Source organism: Nothoprocta perdicaria, unplaced genomic scaffold (assembly GCF_003342845.1).
Source record: "Nothoprocta perdicaria isolate Ctin4 unplaced genomic scaffold, notPer1 scaffold_2, whole genome shotgun sequence".
NCBI classification, from domain to species: domain Eukaryota; kingdom Metazoa; phylum Chordata; class Aves; order Tinamiformes; family Tinamidae; genus Nothoprocta; species Nothoprocta perdicaria.
The window spans coordinates 538,838-556,076 of NW_020455204.1; the positions used below are offsets into that span (position 1 = coordinate 538,838).

The 17,239-nt window shown below is 42.6% G+C and overlaps 1 protein-coding gene across 4 annotated transcripts in view; it reads right to left on the reverse strand.

Annotated features, from left to right (window-relative positions):
• The window catches only part of TAOK3 (TAO kinase 3), a 73,472-nt gene that overhangs the window by 15,395 nt on the left and 40,838 nt on the right, over positions 1-17,239 (reverse strand). For 2 of the 4 annotated variants that reach the window (XM_026037559.1, XM_026037560.1), the window contains exons 10-14: positions 16,765-16,856; positions 13,899-13,992; positions 12,402-12,483; positions 8,181-8,348; positions 4,930-5,136 (exon numbers count right to left, since the gene is read on the reverse strand). In XM_026037559.1, the coding sequence (XP_025893344.1) occupies positions 4,930-5,136; positions 8,181-8,348; positions 12,402-12,483; positions 13,899-13,992; positions 16,765-16,856 (643 nt within the window). Of the gene's footprint in view, positions 1-4,473; positions 4,489-4,929; positions 5,137-8,180; positions 8,349-12,401; positions 12,484-13,898; positions 13,993-16,764; positions 16,857-17,239 lie in introns of those variants that run through there. The other 2 variants (XM_026037561.1, XM_026037562.1) reach the window with 2 other exon arrangements.

The window sequence follows — 17,239 nt, forward strand, 5'->3', positions numbered from 1 at the left end:
AGGGAATCTCTGAGCCAGCTGTAGCAAGGACCTTTCAGGAACTGCAAAGCAGTGTATAATACTACAGTACATTACTAACTTCTAAGAATTTCAAGAAAGAAGATAACAATGTGCTATCAATCACTTTAAGACATTGCACTAAATGCCTCAATAATCTGCAGAGAGGCTTAAGTATCAAGAACAGTCCTGCTTTCAAGAAAAAGCTTTATGCCACTAGCCTACTATGCAAGAGGTCATGACAAACTTGTATCAGTGCCTGCATAAGCAGGCCAAGACAGCTCTCTCACTCATTACCTAAATAGCCTTTCTATCTCATTTAAAAGTACTTTTTTTCCCCAAATATGAATCATAAAAGAAACACCTTCAGCTTTGAACCACAGTTCAGGTACAACCTACATGCCAGAGAACTCTCCATCCACAGGAACCAGCCAAGATGCTGCATATTAAGCACAGCAATGAAAGGCAATATGTGTGTGTGGATTTATTTGATTTAATGGATTTGGAAAGTCTCTCAGGTTGCAACACTATTATAGAAGTACATTTTTATTACAAACATTAGGCAGAGTTTCTGATGCTCAACTCTCCTTTCACGTTTCTTGGTATAAACTGAATTCTAAGCGTAAGATTTCCTTGACAATTCTTTTATTTATTGACAGAATTTCATCTCTAAGTACTAATGACTTTAAGGTTGAAGTAAATTTAGCTGCAACAGCTCTGGATTGCAGTTGAACAAAATAATAGCATACTAACTTTTGGTTTAGATTAAAACAGAATAGCCTTTTTGCTATTATAAAATTTTATGGCAGTAAAACAGTATCCCAAGGAAGCACTCCAAGTCCTGCCATTTGGCATATTTTCCTGGGACAACAGAAAAATATCCTTTAGAAACCAACTGTACATCTACTAACACGCACCATCAGCTGAACAGATACACCACTGAGTAAGAATTTGGTAAACATCAGCATATCTTCCTCTTTAATTACTACTGAAATAGAGGATCTCAATTGCTCTTTGGCTGTGCTTTCGGATGGGAAGAATTACAACCAAAGAACACTATGTCTTAAGGTAAACGGGCACTGAGGATACAGGTGAACTTGCCAAGACCCTTAACTACACGGGGTTTTAGCACTGCACACTTCCTATGGCAATACCATTTATTCCTGCATATGAACTGCATGGGAACACTATTGCTTAGTTCAGTGTCAGCCTGTACTTGCACTGCTCCGAAATCCTGAACAGTGACAAACAGGGGCACTCTGCCTGTCCAAAATGGACAAATTTGTACAAGACTAGGCATCCCTAACATCTAGAACACCATAACACCTGGACACCTGCATCCTCAAAGAGGCAAAATTTCATCCTCACTTTAATATTAACTATTGCCTACATGGCTTTGCAGCATACATTGTGCTTGGAGTTCAACAGCTCCTTCTCTGAGTCTCCTTCTCTGGGGGTCTTCAAAACCTGCCTGGATGTCACCCTGTGCCCCATGCTCTGGGTGTCCCTGTGTTGGACTAGATGATCTCCAGAGGTCCCTTCCAACCTCGACCATTCTGTGATTCTGTGACTCTCGGGTGGGAAAGTAGTTATGTAAGATAGCCTAGAGACCTGGAGCTCTTGCACGACATAGCAAGGTGGGCAGCCTGCAACCTGCAAAGAGAAAGCCAAAGTTCCTCCAGGATCGCTCACTGAAACAGGCCCGAGATATCTGGGCCTCCTGTGATTATGGGATCCTCCTGAGGAAATAGATTTTGCCTTTAAAGAGGAATAAGACCCCAGGAAGGGAGGGTACAGGAACTGCTGCCTGAATAGCAGACCACAGTACTGTTCTTTTCTTCTAGGAGATTAGAAAACAGCTGTAAAAACTGAATTTATATACTTTTTTTTTTCCTCCTCCCTTTCTTGTCCCTTCTCTTTTCTGGTGCTTCTTCCTCTGGCACACAAGTTTTCCCTTGGTGAGCGGGAGTCACTTTAGCCCTAAACACAAGCCTAAGAACACGGGAATTTCCTGCTGCATCAAGGCTCAGATGTGGTAGAAAGGATGAGGATGTTGTCTCATCGTGACGTCTACTCACATGTGCTCTTCTGGACCAGGCAGATCCCAAGCACCTTGGCCACCAAAAACTAGTAACCCCAGTGAAAACACCCTAGGGTCAGGCCCTTTGTGCAGGTCGGGACCACAAAGCTGTCTAGCAGCTGTTAAAAAAACCTGTTGCTTACAAATGCTTGCACTATCCCAGCCTCTCCTTACGCGTCGCCTCTGATTCAGCAGTTAGTCACAGCCCAGATGCCTGATGCTGGCAGGGCTGCCCAAAGCTTCGGCCACTCGAGACCTGTGTGGACGGTGCCACGTGCTCCTGAGTGACACCGCGCGGCCGCGAGGCCACCCGGACCGGGTCCGCACACCGAGCGGCGACGGGACCTGGGGCTGCAGCGTCCCCGCCACCACAGCCTGGTCACCCAGACCCTGCACAAGGGCACGTGGCATTCAAGGGCCGTGAGCAACATCCAAAGGCCCGTGACATTCAGAGCTTTGAGTCTTGAAAAACAGGTTGGGCGATGAAGCCTCTGGATGTACCAGACTGGGTATTAAGCCATTTATGGAATACCATCATGTTGTATAAGGCTTTCATCTGACCCTTGCCAAAGTGCCCAGTGTCTGAACCTATGTCCACCGAGGGGAGACAGCTGGTTAATTATGTTCATCGGGATTTTCTTTTTAACCTTTAAAAAGGGTTTAAACGCAAAGCAAAAGCTTAACTTAAACTATGACCCTAAATTCTTTCATTTAGCTTGTGGCTGGATTCAGCATTTCCTGCCTCTCACCTGTTAGAGGGAAAACAAGTTGCTTGGATCACTTTAATCACAAAGCAAAGAAATACAGTTAAAGCAAACATATAAAGTGATTTCTTTCAGAATAAGAAACTTGATATGACCTTGAAAATAGAAAGGGATGTGTGTAAATTTATATAGACAGATAGGCAGATAATCTTCCTATTTCTAAATCCCATCTGGAGGTAACTCTCACCAACTGAGAAGGTATCTGCTCTGCTACAAGGAGCAGACATCTCAGTGTTAGCTGCTTTGTAAAGGCCAATGTAGACCTGCATCTTGTACTGCAAAATGCACCCTAGAAACACCTACTTTTAGTCATCTAGAGGCAAGTTTTTACAACATATCAGTAGCTCTTGAGCATCCAAAAACCCTAGTTCTACAAAACAAGCAAAATTTCCATGTGGTGACATGCTCACGCTTTTTGCGGAGTGCGTGTTTTACATACAGCGCAATCACCTGGTTGTGCAGGTATATCTTCCTTGCCTGTAAATAACAGTAAGTGGAGACAGAAAATATTTCTGTTCATAACTTAAACATGACCCTACACATTAAGTAGGAGTTATGGAGGTGTTTTTGGTTTGGTTTTAAGGGAGCCTAACTCAGTTAGACATCCATGTTAACTGAATTTCTTCATCTAAAGGAAAGAAACAGTTAATGCAGAAGTCTAACCAGACTGAATTCATAGCCTCAGACATCTTCTACATTTATATTTCATAGCAATTGCATGGCACTTCTAAAGTGAAATGTTATTCTTAAAATGAGCAAGAATACTACTTCCTTCACAAATGTAATTTATGCCTGGTGGAAATGGCTCATTTCCCCCCCCCACCATCGACTGTAATGACACTGATGAGTCAGTAATATTATAATGTATGATATTGTGTAAATCAATCCTTCAAACTCGTATTTTAAGGCATACATAAATATGACTACTTAGCAATGAGAAATTAAAATTAATACAAATTTCTGAAGCCTACACAAATTGAGAAATCTCTAACTATAATCAGACTGTACGTAAAACCAGTGGAGCAGTTATTCATTCAGGAAGGCTCCTTGGGCTGGCATGTTTTTTCAGAAAGATCTCTGAAGATGGTATTGCAAACAGATTTGATAGAGCTGTAACCCCCTGAAACCTATGCAGCAAATCTGTCAATACCTTTGCACACAGACATCAATCTTTTGCTAAAGACAAAAATTCTCTTCAGAGCTCCAGTCTGTAAATGCTGCAATACTCAATTACACAAATACTGTATTTCAGAGGAAAAAAAAAATGATTACCAATAGTTAAAAACAGGCTTTGCTGTAAGCCTGTAACCAAGAATTTCATTCTTCTGTTGTTGCTGTAATGTTTACAGCAGCAGAGAACATATATACAGTCTCTGGCAGAGAGTGTAGATACATTTTGAAGCTCTTTCCAAGCACAAACCCCAAAACGTAACCTACATTTTACTGCCCACTAGTCAACATCACTGCTTTCCCAAGCCAAAGTGACTCTGTTAAAACCATCTCATTTTAGATGGTGACTTAGGGCTAGGCCACATCAGATTAGTTGTGAGCACTAACAAAACCAAAAAGCAACAGATTGTTCACAAGATGCAGCAAGAGAGCAGAAATGCCTGGAGTGGCATCGAAACCTACCTTGCGGGAGGGCTCCAAAGTCCTGCACACTTCCAGTTCTCATGAGGGAAATCCAAGAGCAAGCAGGTTTTAATCACACCCTGTGACCGGCAAACGGGTAGCGGAGCTGCTGTGGCCGCTGGTGCCCACGTCGCACGGCCCAGTGCAACGACTCGCAGCGAAGCAAGGGTGCCCATTGCAAGCAGAGGTGAAGCGCGCATGCAGGGCTGGCGCAAGCAAGGCTGTGCACCTGCCTAGCCACGGACAGCACTGCTTTTCATGAGCACCCTCCTCTTCATTATTTTCAGAGATTACCTAAGTGCAGTCGAGCTGTTAAGCACAAACTGTGCCCCGGCAAGCCCGTCCCCTGCTCTCAGCGGGCGGCTCAGCTCCAGCACTCCGGGGCCCTACGCGGCCGAGGCAACGTGAGCAATAGCAGGGACTGCAGGAAGCTCTGGAGAGCACCAGGGAACATACCTTCTTATGGACAACGGAGGAAGTGGAATTAATGGTGCTCTCGTCACTATGCATCATGACCAGTTCAGGGCTGCTCTCATCCAGGACCTCCTGCATGCTGCTCACACTGCTGCTCTGACTGCCTGTGCTCACAGACATGCTCGGGATGGAATGGTTGCTGCCCAGACTGTCCATCTTCCTACTCAGGTTTGATCCATGCTCACTGTCCTATAAAACAAGGGGCATCAGTTACAAACACTGCAGGAGATGAACTGCCCACCATGTGTTCTGCAGTGTCCAAAGTTTCTTTTAAGGCTGTTTTGCTCTTTATTTTGGCATCTCCATTTCTTGGGGGTTATGAAATATTTTATATGGGGCACTTTTCACCTCTTCCCCTGCAACCTTCATACTTCAGCCTCTAAATAATTTTTTTTTTTCTCATAATAGTTAAGTCTGGGCACGAATGTTTAAGGCTTGAATTGGAAATATCCAGGAATATGGGGGATTGCTGGCGAGTGCTACACCTGAAGCAGGAGCAATCCTTCCTCTACTGCTGTACTAAAAACATTTTTTTCGAGTCAGAAACCTAATGTCATGAACGAGAGGAGATGCAAGACTGGTCCAAACTGTTTATGATTTTATAAGGATCTCATGTTCCTTAAGGGTGTTGGAGTTTTAAACTTCCATGTCCAAACATTTAACCATATTTGCCCCGGTCGTCATATTTTGTCAAGCTAAAACAAAGCAAATCAAAAACCCTTAACCTCGTACTGTCGATTAAGAGAAATTCTTATATAATCTTCATTCACCTTTAAACAGCTGACTCAACAGAGCCTGCATTGTTATAGTAATTCAAACTGTTGAAATCAGCCTGGATGTACCTAGATACATATTCCTCATCGAGGAAATTTTTTTCCATCCACAAATACCAGAAGGCAGCATCTCAGGTTTACCTGCTCGCATCCTTGCTTCAGTAATCCTACAGTACGAGCTTAATCTGAACAGACTTAAGAGATTTTACGAAGTCTGTTGCAATAAACTAATGGAATTGAAGATGCTTGCAAAGAGTTCTTAGGGAGGGCCAGACCCTCCCTAATATAATATTATTATTATATTATAACTGAAGGGAATACCCTTCAGTTGCTTGTCCGAAAGAGCCTTGCTTCACCAAAATGAAAGGCTTGCTTCTGTACCCAGCTTGCCCTGGCCTTCAAAGAGAGCTTGGCAGGAATTACATTACAAATCAATTACTAGGATATTGCTTTTGCTGAAAATTCAAATAAACTTGACAGATTTGTATTTGATTATGTGATTTATTTTCTTGAAAGCAATTAACAGATTATTCCGAGCCTGGGTAAGGGCACTTTTAAAGTCTAGAATACAAAAGAATACTATTTGATTGACAACATATGTACATGAGAAAGAAAAGATTTCCAGGATGCTTATATAAATTTGCAAGAAAAAATAACATAATGAAGCATTTGAGATGAATGGCTGTCATCAATGAATGTATATGCACAAAGGACAGAGATGAGATGGCATATGCAACCTTCACATTGACTTCCTGACTTCAATACTTTATGGATATCCTGAACTTTCTTGCATCAGCTTGGAGGAAAGCAGATGAGCAGTATTTTGAGTGTTAAAGATTCATAAAGCCCCTTTTCCACTTCTTAGCTTTTCAAAGGAATGGAAAGGAACGGGCTTGGGGCATTTGCAGCTGCCTGGTAAGATGTAACTGGAGCAGATGCTCTTTTCCCCCTGCTGCCACGTTAGTGATAGGTGAGCAATCCAACGGCCTCGCGGGGCGCGCGGCCTCGAGTGGCACAGCCGGTGCAGGGCATGCAGTGCACGTGCAGAGCGCGCGCTTCGTCAGAGGGTTAATTCACACAGGCAGAATTTCTTCATTTCTTCCCCCCCTCCTTTTTCTTAAATTAATTTATTATTTAGGGGTGGGGAGAAGGGGAACAGGAAAAAGATGCTTTTCGGTGTCAGCTATTGCCAAATCCATCCCATCCGGGCCGTTAAGCTCAGATCTGCTGAAGACTCGCTTGGGGAAGCGCCCCCTGCTCTGTCCTGTCCTCGTGTTCTCCTACCAGTTTGTCACACACAGGCAAAGCTGGAAATTTTCACTGTAAAGATGTGATTCATCCCCGCTTCTCCCCCATACACAGGGCTGATGTTTATGAGTAAACTAACAAGAGGATTAGACCTGAAGCACTTTTGTAACATTAATAGCACCAGTTGCTGTTCTTGCTGCCTTTATGTTTTTGTTTATATTTAAATCTTCCAATCAAAGGGCAGTTTTTGTTCTCCTCTCTGCATGTTCTTATGTCTAGTGCCAGACTTGCCTATTCTTTAGGCCAAAGCTCTAGTACAGCCTTAAAAGAGCATTGGCATACACAGGTCTCAGGACCAGATTTCCAAATACAAGCTGGGCTCTCATATTGCTCTTGGTTATTTTCTTGCTATAGTGCAGCAAGAAAAAGAATACAGACATAGCAAGAAAAAGAATATAGACATCAGTTTGCCTGAGAGCTTTTTTTTCCATTGAGAACCAGTCACAGATGTATTTATCCAGTGTGCCCGCACCAAGGGACATTAATTTCCATCTAATCTCATCAATTGAAAAATGACTGGTTTCCTTCTCTAAGCCACAGTCAGTGCCAATTATCATACACTGATTAAGTGGGCTGTTTGTTACAAGACTCAAATTGAAGCAGAAATTTACATCTTTAACGTGTTTTTTCTTCCCTCTTCAACATTATAGAAGTTTTAAAAAAGTCCTACTACTTTCGTGACTTGCTTTTCAGCAACTGATAGGCCAATTACTTTGTGATAGTTACAATAATCCAACAGACATTTATCAACTGATCTGGATTGTACTTCTGAGACTGAAGAGCTTGGATAGTCAACAGACCCTCGCTCACACAGGCTCTGAATGACTATTATCATTGCAGAGTCTTCCTTGAAATGAGTTTCCTCTCTGAAGTTCTCAGAAGGGCCACCATTTGGAAAACACAAAAGCCAAAGGAGCTTTTATTTTGCCAGCAAATGCACATCTCTCACTCTGAGTCACAGTTGCTGCCACTTGTTATGTTACCCTGTCTCTGCTGATCCACATGATAGCACAACAATTTCAACTGCATCTCCTATCCTACCATCCTGTAAACTCCCAGGCTGGGTTTATTTTGCCCCATTAAGGACAAAACCATCTTGTTTGCTCTAAAAATATTTAGAGAAGTACAAATGGAATGAGAAAATAACAGTACCTCCTCTTCTTCTTGAGACTCGGTCAGCGGGCCATTCCTCGTCTCCTGGAAGAGGATTTTCTTCATTTTCCGGTACTGAAGGTTATCCAGTTCTCGTACTGCATCTTTTGTCCTTTGTATGAGGTCTATTAGTACCCTTGGTGGTCGATCTCGGCGAACAAAATCGTGCTAATTCAAAGGGAATAAAGTACATGGTTTCACATAGGACACTAGTATGTTTGATAAAAAAATGAGCCTTTAGGAGACCCCTGAAATTACTGTTCATGTCAAACCTATATGCTTTATTTTTAAGGATTATTTGAATACCAATTCAAAGAATGCCACCCCAAGGAAACGTTAAGGCAGATGCACAAAAATGAAAACTCAAAAGGCTCCTACATAGTAAGACTACAATTCTGACTGCTTATTTATCGTTCTAGGTTCCATACATGAGATATAGGCACCGCTCTGCTAGGTTGTGTGCAACTTTAAGTAGTAATGTCTGAAAGGACTTAATCTATGTGTTTTGTTAATAATTTTAAGGAAGAAAAAATAAACAAAAAACCCATACAGGCTAGAAGGGTAGAAGAGGTTTATCGAGAGTCAGGTTTGTTGGAAGAGTAAATGCTAGAAGTCTTCTGGGAACGTCACGCAAACCTCAAATAATATAAAGTGTTTAAAACAAATTACTATTTCTTTTTACCATATAAGTGTGAATATTAGTGAGATGGGTACTGTCACTTTTGCTTTCCCCCTCTTAATTTCAACTGCATTTTCAACATGAGTGCAGTCTTCTGACAATTTTCATCTAGGACACTGAGTCAAACTGAATTAATTTTCAGGTACCCCATGTAAAATTCAGTTCCCTTTAAGCAAATGTGACCACCAAAAAATTCAGTCTCTCCTTGTTTACTGTGCACAAGCCCAAAAAGCTCAAAAGGCAAAAATGTAGGCTTGAATCCTATAACCTGCCAAGATTTAGGGAGACCTGCTGCAGGAGGGAACATCTGGGGGTACCGCTCAGAGGGGAAAAGCAGATTATAAGGCTAAATATCCATCAGCTGATAATGCCATCTCGGCTGCAATTGTTTATGCAGCCTCCAAGCGAAGGTACTCCAGAAATCACATCCCTCAATGAGCGTACACTGTTCCTAGAGAGCAGCAGGACTGCCAATCCACATGAATGAATCATTCGGCAGCCCACAACATAAACCTATTAGCTGGTCAAAGGCTTGTCAGGGTGCTGCGAGCAGGAGCGGAGAACAAAACGCTGGGTATGTGCCACAGCACAATGTAGCACAGGAGGAAAACACACACCGGGCGCCGAGGGTGAAAAACAAGCTCATTCATCAGCCTCTACCTGGAAAGTAAAGGCATTAGGGTTAAATATTCCGGATGGTCCAGGCTCAAAGGAAAGGCACGAGCGAGTGCAATGCTAACTATTCAGCGCGGAGGGCACGGTTTCGATTTCTCACTTCGGGAACCAAGACACGGAGAAACATCCATGAGAACGCGTTTCACTGAGCTGAAAGAGCAACAAGAGAAGCCATAAAACAAAGGCTGAATGGTAGCCTTAGAACAAAAATCAGCATCAAAAGGCTGCCAGGTAGGCACACAGCAGCCATCCAGCCTACTGTGGACATTAAGCAAAACACCCTATGGAGCTAGCAATTCCTCTGCTCAAATATTTAAGGAAAATCTGAGTCCTGTTTACCTGGTGTGGAACAGCAGCATGCCAGGCAAATTCTCACCAGCAGCTATGTACGGCAACCAGAGGAATAGCAGGGCCACTAATCAATTTTAAAGAAAGGAAATACTTAAGAGAAAAAAAATAAAAAGCCTGATGGAAAAGGGGCTGGACAGGATTTCACACATCGCTACCTCCTAAAGGATTCTGCTCTTGAATTTCCCCAAGACAAAGCCCTGGAGTCACAAACACAGCTCCTCTGCTCCCCAGGTAAACTGCAGCCAGGTGGCTTAAGAAACTGCACCTCCGATTTATGATTCATTGACAGGTAACATTGATAACCTGGGGATGCATCCCTGCCAGCACGGGTGTCCCCTCCTAGCTTGCTCAGAGCTGCTGTGAACTTGCACAAGGCACTTTCCAAAAGGACATGGTTATCCCCAAAAGACCTGCCAATTGACTGGACTTTGTAGAGAAACTCAGGAAGGGACAGAAACAGCAGCTGCCATTAAAAGGTGGTGGTCGGATTATGGGGAGAAGTTAACCTAGCCCTGTCCTTCAGTGCTCCTTGTAACTTTGAGTTCTGGGCTTGATGCATGAACGTAGAAAAAAATTAAATATAAAACTTACTTTAAAATGTTGATGAACAAAGAGCAACTGCTCAAAACCTAACACAAAGAAATGACTGGGAAATGGAGCTCAAAAATGCAGGTTAAAAATCAACATTGTGTAGCTAGTGAGAGAAACTGGGAAAAAAGTAATGACTGGAGACGAACACTAAAAAGCAGATGCAGAGTTCGCCTGAGAAGTAATGATTATTAGCAGAGTTCTACAGGTGGCACTAGTCACTAAATTGTCAAGGTTTCTGAGCAAAGCATCAGCCAAAAGCACGAAGCATCCAAATGCCAAGGATAAATACCCCTGCAGAGCTGCCCTGGCCCTTGCCGTGCCTGGGGCAGCACTTTGCATGGGCACGTTCGTCCCAAAACACCTGTCCAGCCAGGGGGACCTCCAAGGGAAAATAAAATAAAGACCAGAAATTCTCCAAGGAGTAATTTACAAAGACAGAGGAAAACTGAAGAGCTGAACTAAGAACAGACATAAAGATCAGAGAACAATATGTAAGGTGTGAACACATGAAGAATTAATGGTGTTGACAATACTGGAGAAATCTAAAGAAAATCTTCCTGAACTCCAACTGTGATGCATCAAAAAAAGAGAAGATTGGCCACTTCAGAATGTCCCAAGAACAACCGGATCTGGCCAAAGACCACCAGGATCTTCCAGCCTCTCCTCACCTCCAATTCCCATGTTTCCTGCAATAATCAGCCACTACCTACAAATCTTTCCAGAGCTCAATCCCCTGATCCTGTGCAATATAATTCTCAAAGTACTACCAGCTCTGCCAAGGTGCATGGGCTATAGCAAGTCTTTAGGAAGACTGGTTAAGTCTAGAGTTTGAGGAGCAATTAAAAGAGCTTTGCAGATTTTCTGTCACTTCCCTTGGGCAAATACTTTCAGTTGAACTATGTCCAGAGTTGCCTTGAAAAAAAAAATCAAGATTAAATCCCATTTTTCTTAGCCTGCAGACATGTTCTTCCTTCAGCTAAAAAACTCGCTACTAACACTGCTGTGTCATGAGGCTTCAAAGTTCTCAGATGTAAATGCATCATGTTATAAAGAGAATTATAACTGACAAAATTAGGAAATAAAGCTAAATAGCCATAAATTCTTCAGTACTTCAAGTAATGCGGCCAAAGCTTACAAACTTCAGGCTGAAGGCCACAGAAGTCTGCAGGAAACACAGAGCATGGCTGTTTCACTGTATCAGTCTTAGATGTTTGATGTGATATTTTAAAAAGGTGCATCAGGGAAAAAGGTAAGAAATTCTCTACCCTTGAGAAGAGACTGACATGCAGCCCTGCACAAAGGCCAAGCACGAGGCTTATGCAAATTTTTCATGGGGATTAATCTCAGTTGGGTCAAATAAACAGCGGTCGTTAAAATGCAGCCTTATTCCACGAGGTGCAAAGCTCATTCCAAATTCAAATTACAGCCAAGCAGTTCTGTGGCACCGAGTGACAACATGTATCTGAATACATTCATTCATTAATTCTGGTAAGATTTCAAAAGTTACTTTTAAAGACTCCCAAAATGATGCAGATGAGAAAACAAACTTTTTATTTATTTTTTTTTTCTGGAAAGGGCAGATATTTTCTGCACCTTCAAGAGAATTACTTTGGTTAGGTGAGCAGATTCTGTGCTTTCTATGAAAAATGTTCACCACTTCTGCAAGTCAGATTAGAAAAGTTCACACGTGCCAGCTGACAGAAGAGAAAAATGTATTTTTGAGAGGCTAATCCAGGAGGTCTCTCCCCTGCAGCAACTATGCTTAACTCTTTCCTACTGACATGCTGGAAAATAGATACCAAATCCTTTTCTACCACTACAGATTGTGCTAAGTAACTTCCTCTCTCCCCAATACAGCTTTGTGATGATAAAACTTAGCCTAAGTCCTCTTTTCCAAAATTTCTGAAAGAAATTTGAAAAATTACCCGCAATAGATCTGTTGATGATGGCCTTTCCTGAGGTATTTTCTGCAAGCAGTAATCAACAAATCCCCTAAAGGAGTCTGACCTGTAAATTAAAAAAAAAAAAAAAAATCTATATGACAAATAAGCTCATGGTGTGGAATGTTCACGGAAAACATTGGCATGCAGTGAAAGAAAAGCCTTGACTAATTTGTTCTCAAGTTCCAGGGCACAAACACTAAATGGATTTTTCCAAATTCTGAGCAAGTCTGTTCCACTGGTTCTTACAAGAGTTGAAGACTCATCAAAAACAACCACGGACAGACAATTATCACCAAAGTGAAATAAAACAAACAAAACCAATGTGTACCAGTCAACAAGATATTGTCAACCCTACTCCCACTAATTAAAATTAGATGACAGTTAAATTAAGAGTAACTCCAGAAGCATACTCATTAAACCTGACTCTCTGCTCACTAGAAACTTCACAGTGTTTGTAACAGTGACATTTGTAAAAGTAAAGTGCCTTGGCACACACACAGTTCAGAGAAACTTTAGGCTAGAGGAAAGGTTATCATAACAAAACAAAAGAAAAGAGGCCTTCTAGGTGCTCATGAAACTCAGAAGCAGCACACATAGCATAGCAAACAAATGGCTATAGCCAACCTGCTTGCAATCATGAACACTGATTATCCTGCGTTCACGGGCTGCTTATGCTCTGTGTTGCAAATTGGGTCCACGAAGCTGGGAATGGGCGTGCAGATAAGTGACCAAGTTCTTGGGCGTTTTGAAAAATGGGCAAAGCAGCCAGATGGTGGAATAAAGACAATAAAGTGGAGTGCTTTTCATAAAATGATTAGCAATGAAACAGTTAATGACAGTTACTTGGATGCCTAATTGTGTGTACCTGCGGGAACTTCACACCTCTCCAGGAGCTGCTGCTTCAAGCTGTCTGCAGACACTGAAATGCATCACTCTGGAGCTATGTTCTATTCTGGGGTAATGGGACCAGGAAGCAGGGTAATCCCTTGGATTCTGGACACAAGCTTGGAGCATGGAGAGCATTTGCCAGCCCCAGAGCTCAGACGACATTTGGAAATGCTTCCTTTAAAGTCGCTCACTGAACAAAATCTGATTATATCTATGTACATCTCTCCTGCCCTCCTCCGTATTTCAGCTGCACTGTAAAGCTAACAATACTTCTGTCAGGACCCTTGTGCAGCTGGAAACTTTGCTGATGCTGAGCTAGGCTGGCTTAATGCATCCAAGAACATTTTAATTCCTACAGCGTCTACAGGCCCATAATTAACACCTCCACACATTTAGATTGTAGCACAGCCAAAGTGACAGAAGGTCAAAAATGAGCCTGCCTACATGGGAGCATTAATCAAGATCACACAAGCGAAATCACTGCCCTGCAACAAACACTTTTCTTGTCAGATTTTAACTATGCAAGGAGTGTCATAAAAGGATTTCCAGAGAAACAAAACAAAACAAAAAAACTGGTAATAGCTCTCTTACCATTCATTTGACTGTAACGTAGGGGAATCATTCTGGGCTATGTGATATAAGGCACTCATTGCATTCATGTTGAAAAGTGGAGGCTTCCTTTCAGCTAGGAAGAGAAGAGAAAGGAATGATAAGGCAGGCTGGAAGAACGGGAGAAAAGGTACGAGGAACAAGCAGGGTATCACTGTTAAATGAACGGCTCATTATTGTCGTCATCACATCTAAGCCAATTATTTTAATCCTCTAGGTTAGTTCAGGACAGCCACCCAATGAAAGCTGTTATTCACCTGAGGGGGGGATGATGAGATCCAGAGAGAACAGGATGCTAATTATGAAGAAAAGTTTCCAGTAAATTTTACATTAACTCCCCTGCTTTATATCTGACTGGCTATGGTAAATTCAGCAGAAGCTGACTGCAGCAGAGCTCAGACACACACTGTGTCAGGGCCGGGAAATTTATGCATCAGTCCCTGAAGATCCTTGATGTGCTGACATGGCACCTGTACTTAAGGAGAAAGAGGGGCTGCTTGTTGCATCTGTCAAAGACTTTGTTGCATTGGCAAAGACCTGCAGAATGGGGCAGGTGGTATCCCTTGCTGCATACGCCTTCAACTCCCCATAACAAAAGCTCTTCCTAGTTCTTGTGCTTCTGAGAGGGCACCTACCTGCCAGCCCCTGAGCTTGCAGGGCTGCAGTACCACAAAAGGTCATTTTTTCACCTCCACTCTAAGACCCATCATGTCAATCAATCCATGAAGTCAGAATTAAGTTCATGTCAGGTCAGAGCAACCACTTGTGCTTGCCATGCAGCATGCATACAAACCACAGCATCTTTTCCTAGGCACTTGCAGCTACATGAGAAATTAAGACATCAGCATTCAAAGAAAGCCAAGCGGTGCTCATCGAGAGGGATCTTCCCACTGCTACCCTGATCCCATATGTTCAGATGTGGAATCATGCAAGGACAAAGCTCAAAGTTAAATAAAAAGTACAGTACTTGTCAAGTTCATAACATAGGGGAAAAAAAAACAAGAACAAACCCTCCAACTTCAGCTATGCTACTTTGATGTTGTTGAATGAAAAGCTCCATGGAAGGTCTAATATTAAGATTCAATGACTATGCAGCGTAGCATAATGCCTACTCTACCATTGTGATTTACTCCTCGAGAAGCCAGATAACTTGCCTAAATTCTACATAAAAATCAGCTGTCAGGCTGAAGAATAGAGTCTTGAACTGCTGATTTTGCATTCTTTATATCAAAATACAGACCGTGTCAGCAGTGCATTAGCATTGGCACATGAAACGCAGTACTGGAAGGGAGCAGTCATCCAAGCAAGAAAGAAATGATTATTGTCTCCATGTTGGGGTTGACCTTTTCTCCCATTCCTCCTTCCTAACCCATTTTACTGCTGCTGGCTAAACATATTCAGAAATAACCTTTTTCTCTGAACTTGCCCTCACAATGAATTTCTGTTGCACTGCTTTTAGGCATAATCCATACCAAGACTATTTGTAAGATATCTGCTCAGCACATGCAATGTCAATATTCAAACTGGAAGCGCAAACAGCTGCTCTGTATACCTGCTATCACATCTACATCTGCTTCAGGTAGTGTGGATGAGCATCATTTGCCCTTCTCAGTGCAAACCCTTTTCTTCTCACGTAAAGAACCTGTCCACGACGATTCACGTCACAAACTTTCAGCTGAGGTTGAAGATTTTTGTTTGTTTCAGAGAGTTGGGAAGAAGAATTGAAAATTAAACGTATGTCCTTTCTAACACACAGCTTTTTAGGACACTGATTCCCTTGGTGCAGCAGCTGTTCCAATAAAGTTTTCTCAAAACCCAGCTTGTAAAAAGTGCAGAATACAGACAGCTGCTCTTCCTTTCTGGGAGGAAACATGGAAGTAGCAGCATTATTTTCTAGAGTAGAAGCAGGGTGGGGAACAAACCATATAATGCAAAAAGAGACATCTCCTAGTCTCAATTTGAAATACTAGGGACAAAGTATGTCCATTTTGTAGAGGATTTCTGCAGTTTTGCTTATGATTGACCCTACATCCAATATTGCAGGTGAGCTGGCATTAGCCCCTCTCATACCAAACTTTTTTGCCTGAACTCATTCCACACCTTCCCTTATCAGCACTTCAGCACTGAATGAGCTGAAGTACCCTCGGTCTCCCACCTGTGATGGACTTGTTTGCCAATCACAGATCACAACGTGCTTCTTAAAATCAACTCTACCTTCAAGAATATGCTCAGGACGTGAGAAATAATTCAAGCCAGATTCAGGTATGAAATTCCAACAGCTACATGGGCACAGACAGTGCTTAGCTCTATAAAGGTCCCAATAAAAATATTTGTCGCACAGGAAGCTCAGTCTCCACAGGCATAAAGGTCCTGCTTCTCAAGTCTAGCATAAGTACTGCCAATACAAGCATTAATTTGGAATCTAAACAACAAATCCAGGCTATTCTATTGGGGGGGTTCAATCTGCTGAACAGGACTGCAAAATGTAGCCTCTCTCTTTCCAGGGGACCTTTTATCCAGAGGAGCCAAAATACGTTAACTGGCAGCTTCAGTACATCCTGTTCTGCAAGTGAGCAAAGAACTGCCCAGAACGAAACCTTATGAGACTACAGCCTTTCAGGTGCTAAAGAAATAACTGAGCACACTAGAGGAGTATTAGGTAAAACAGCGTTAATGGACTGTCTTCATTTGCCAATGAGGAAAAGATTTTGAGTCAACTGTCAAGTGTTTTCCAAATCATAGTTTCAGCAGCATGCTACAAGCAGCAAGATGCTTTTCATTGTTTTTCAGGGCTAATAAATTCAGCAAATAGCTAATTATTCACCTTAGCTGCCGAGTCCGTACTCACCTAGCTCAATACACGTGATCCCAAGAGACCAGACATCCACCTTCCCATCATACTGTCCTTCGTCCATAGCGAGGATCACCTCTGGTGCCATCCTACCAACCACAGTGGAAAGCACGCGGGTTAGGGGGGACGCACCGGAATCCCAGCACGGAGCTTAAAACAAGGTCGGCTTCATCTTCAGCAGCGCGGGGGACTGAACTTAAAAGAGCCAGCATGGAGCCAAGTAGAGCCATGCTGAAATAAAACAGTGCTTGCCTGCACTAGCAATTCTTCCAAGAGACATCTTAAAGAAAAATAAGAGGCCAACCTGTTCCTCTTGTTGTTAGCACAACGTGCTGGCATGTGGGAGACCCACACCAATCTCAAAGGCATTGCCTGCAGGCAGTCAACAGGAGCTGGGGGAGTCCTAGAGGCATCATTTCTACTCTCCCCAGAGATGGTGGGTTTCCAGTGGCACACCAGGAGAATTTTCCAG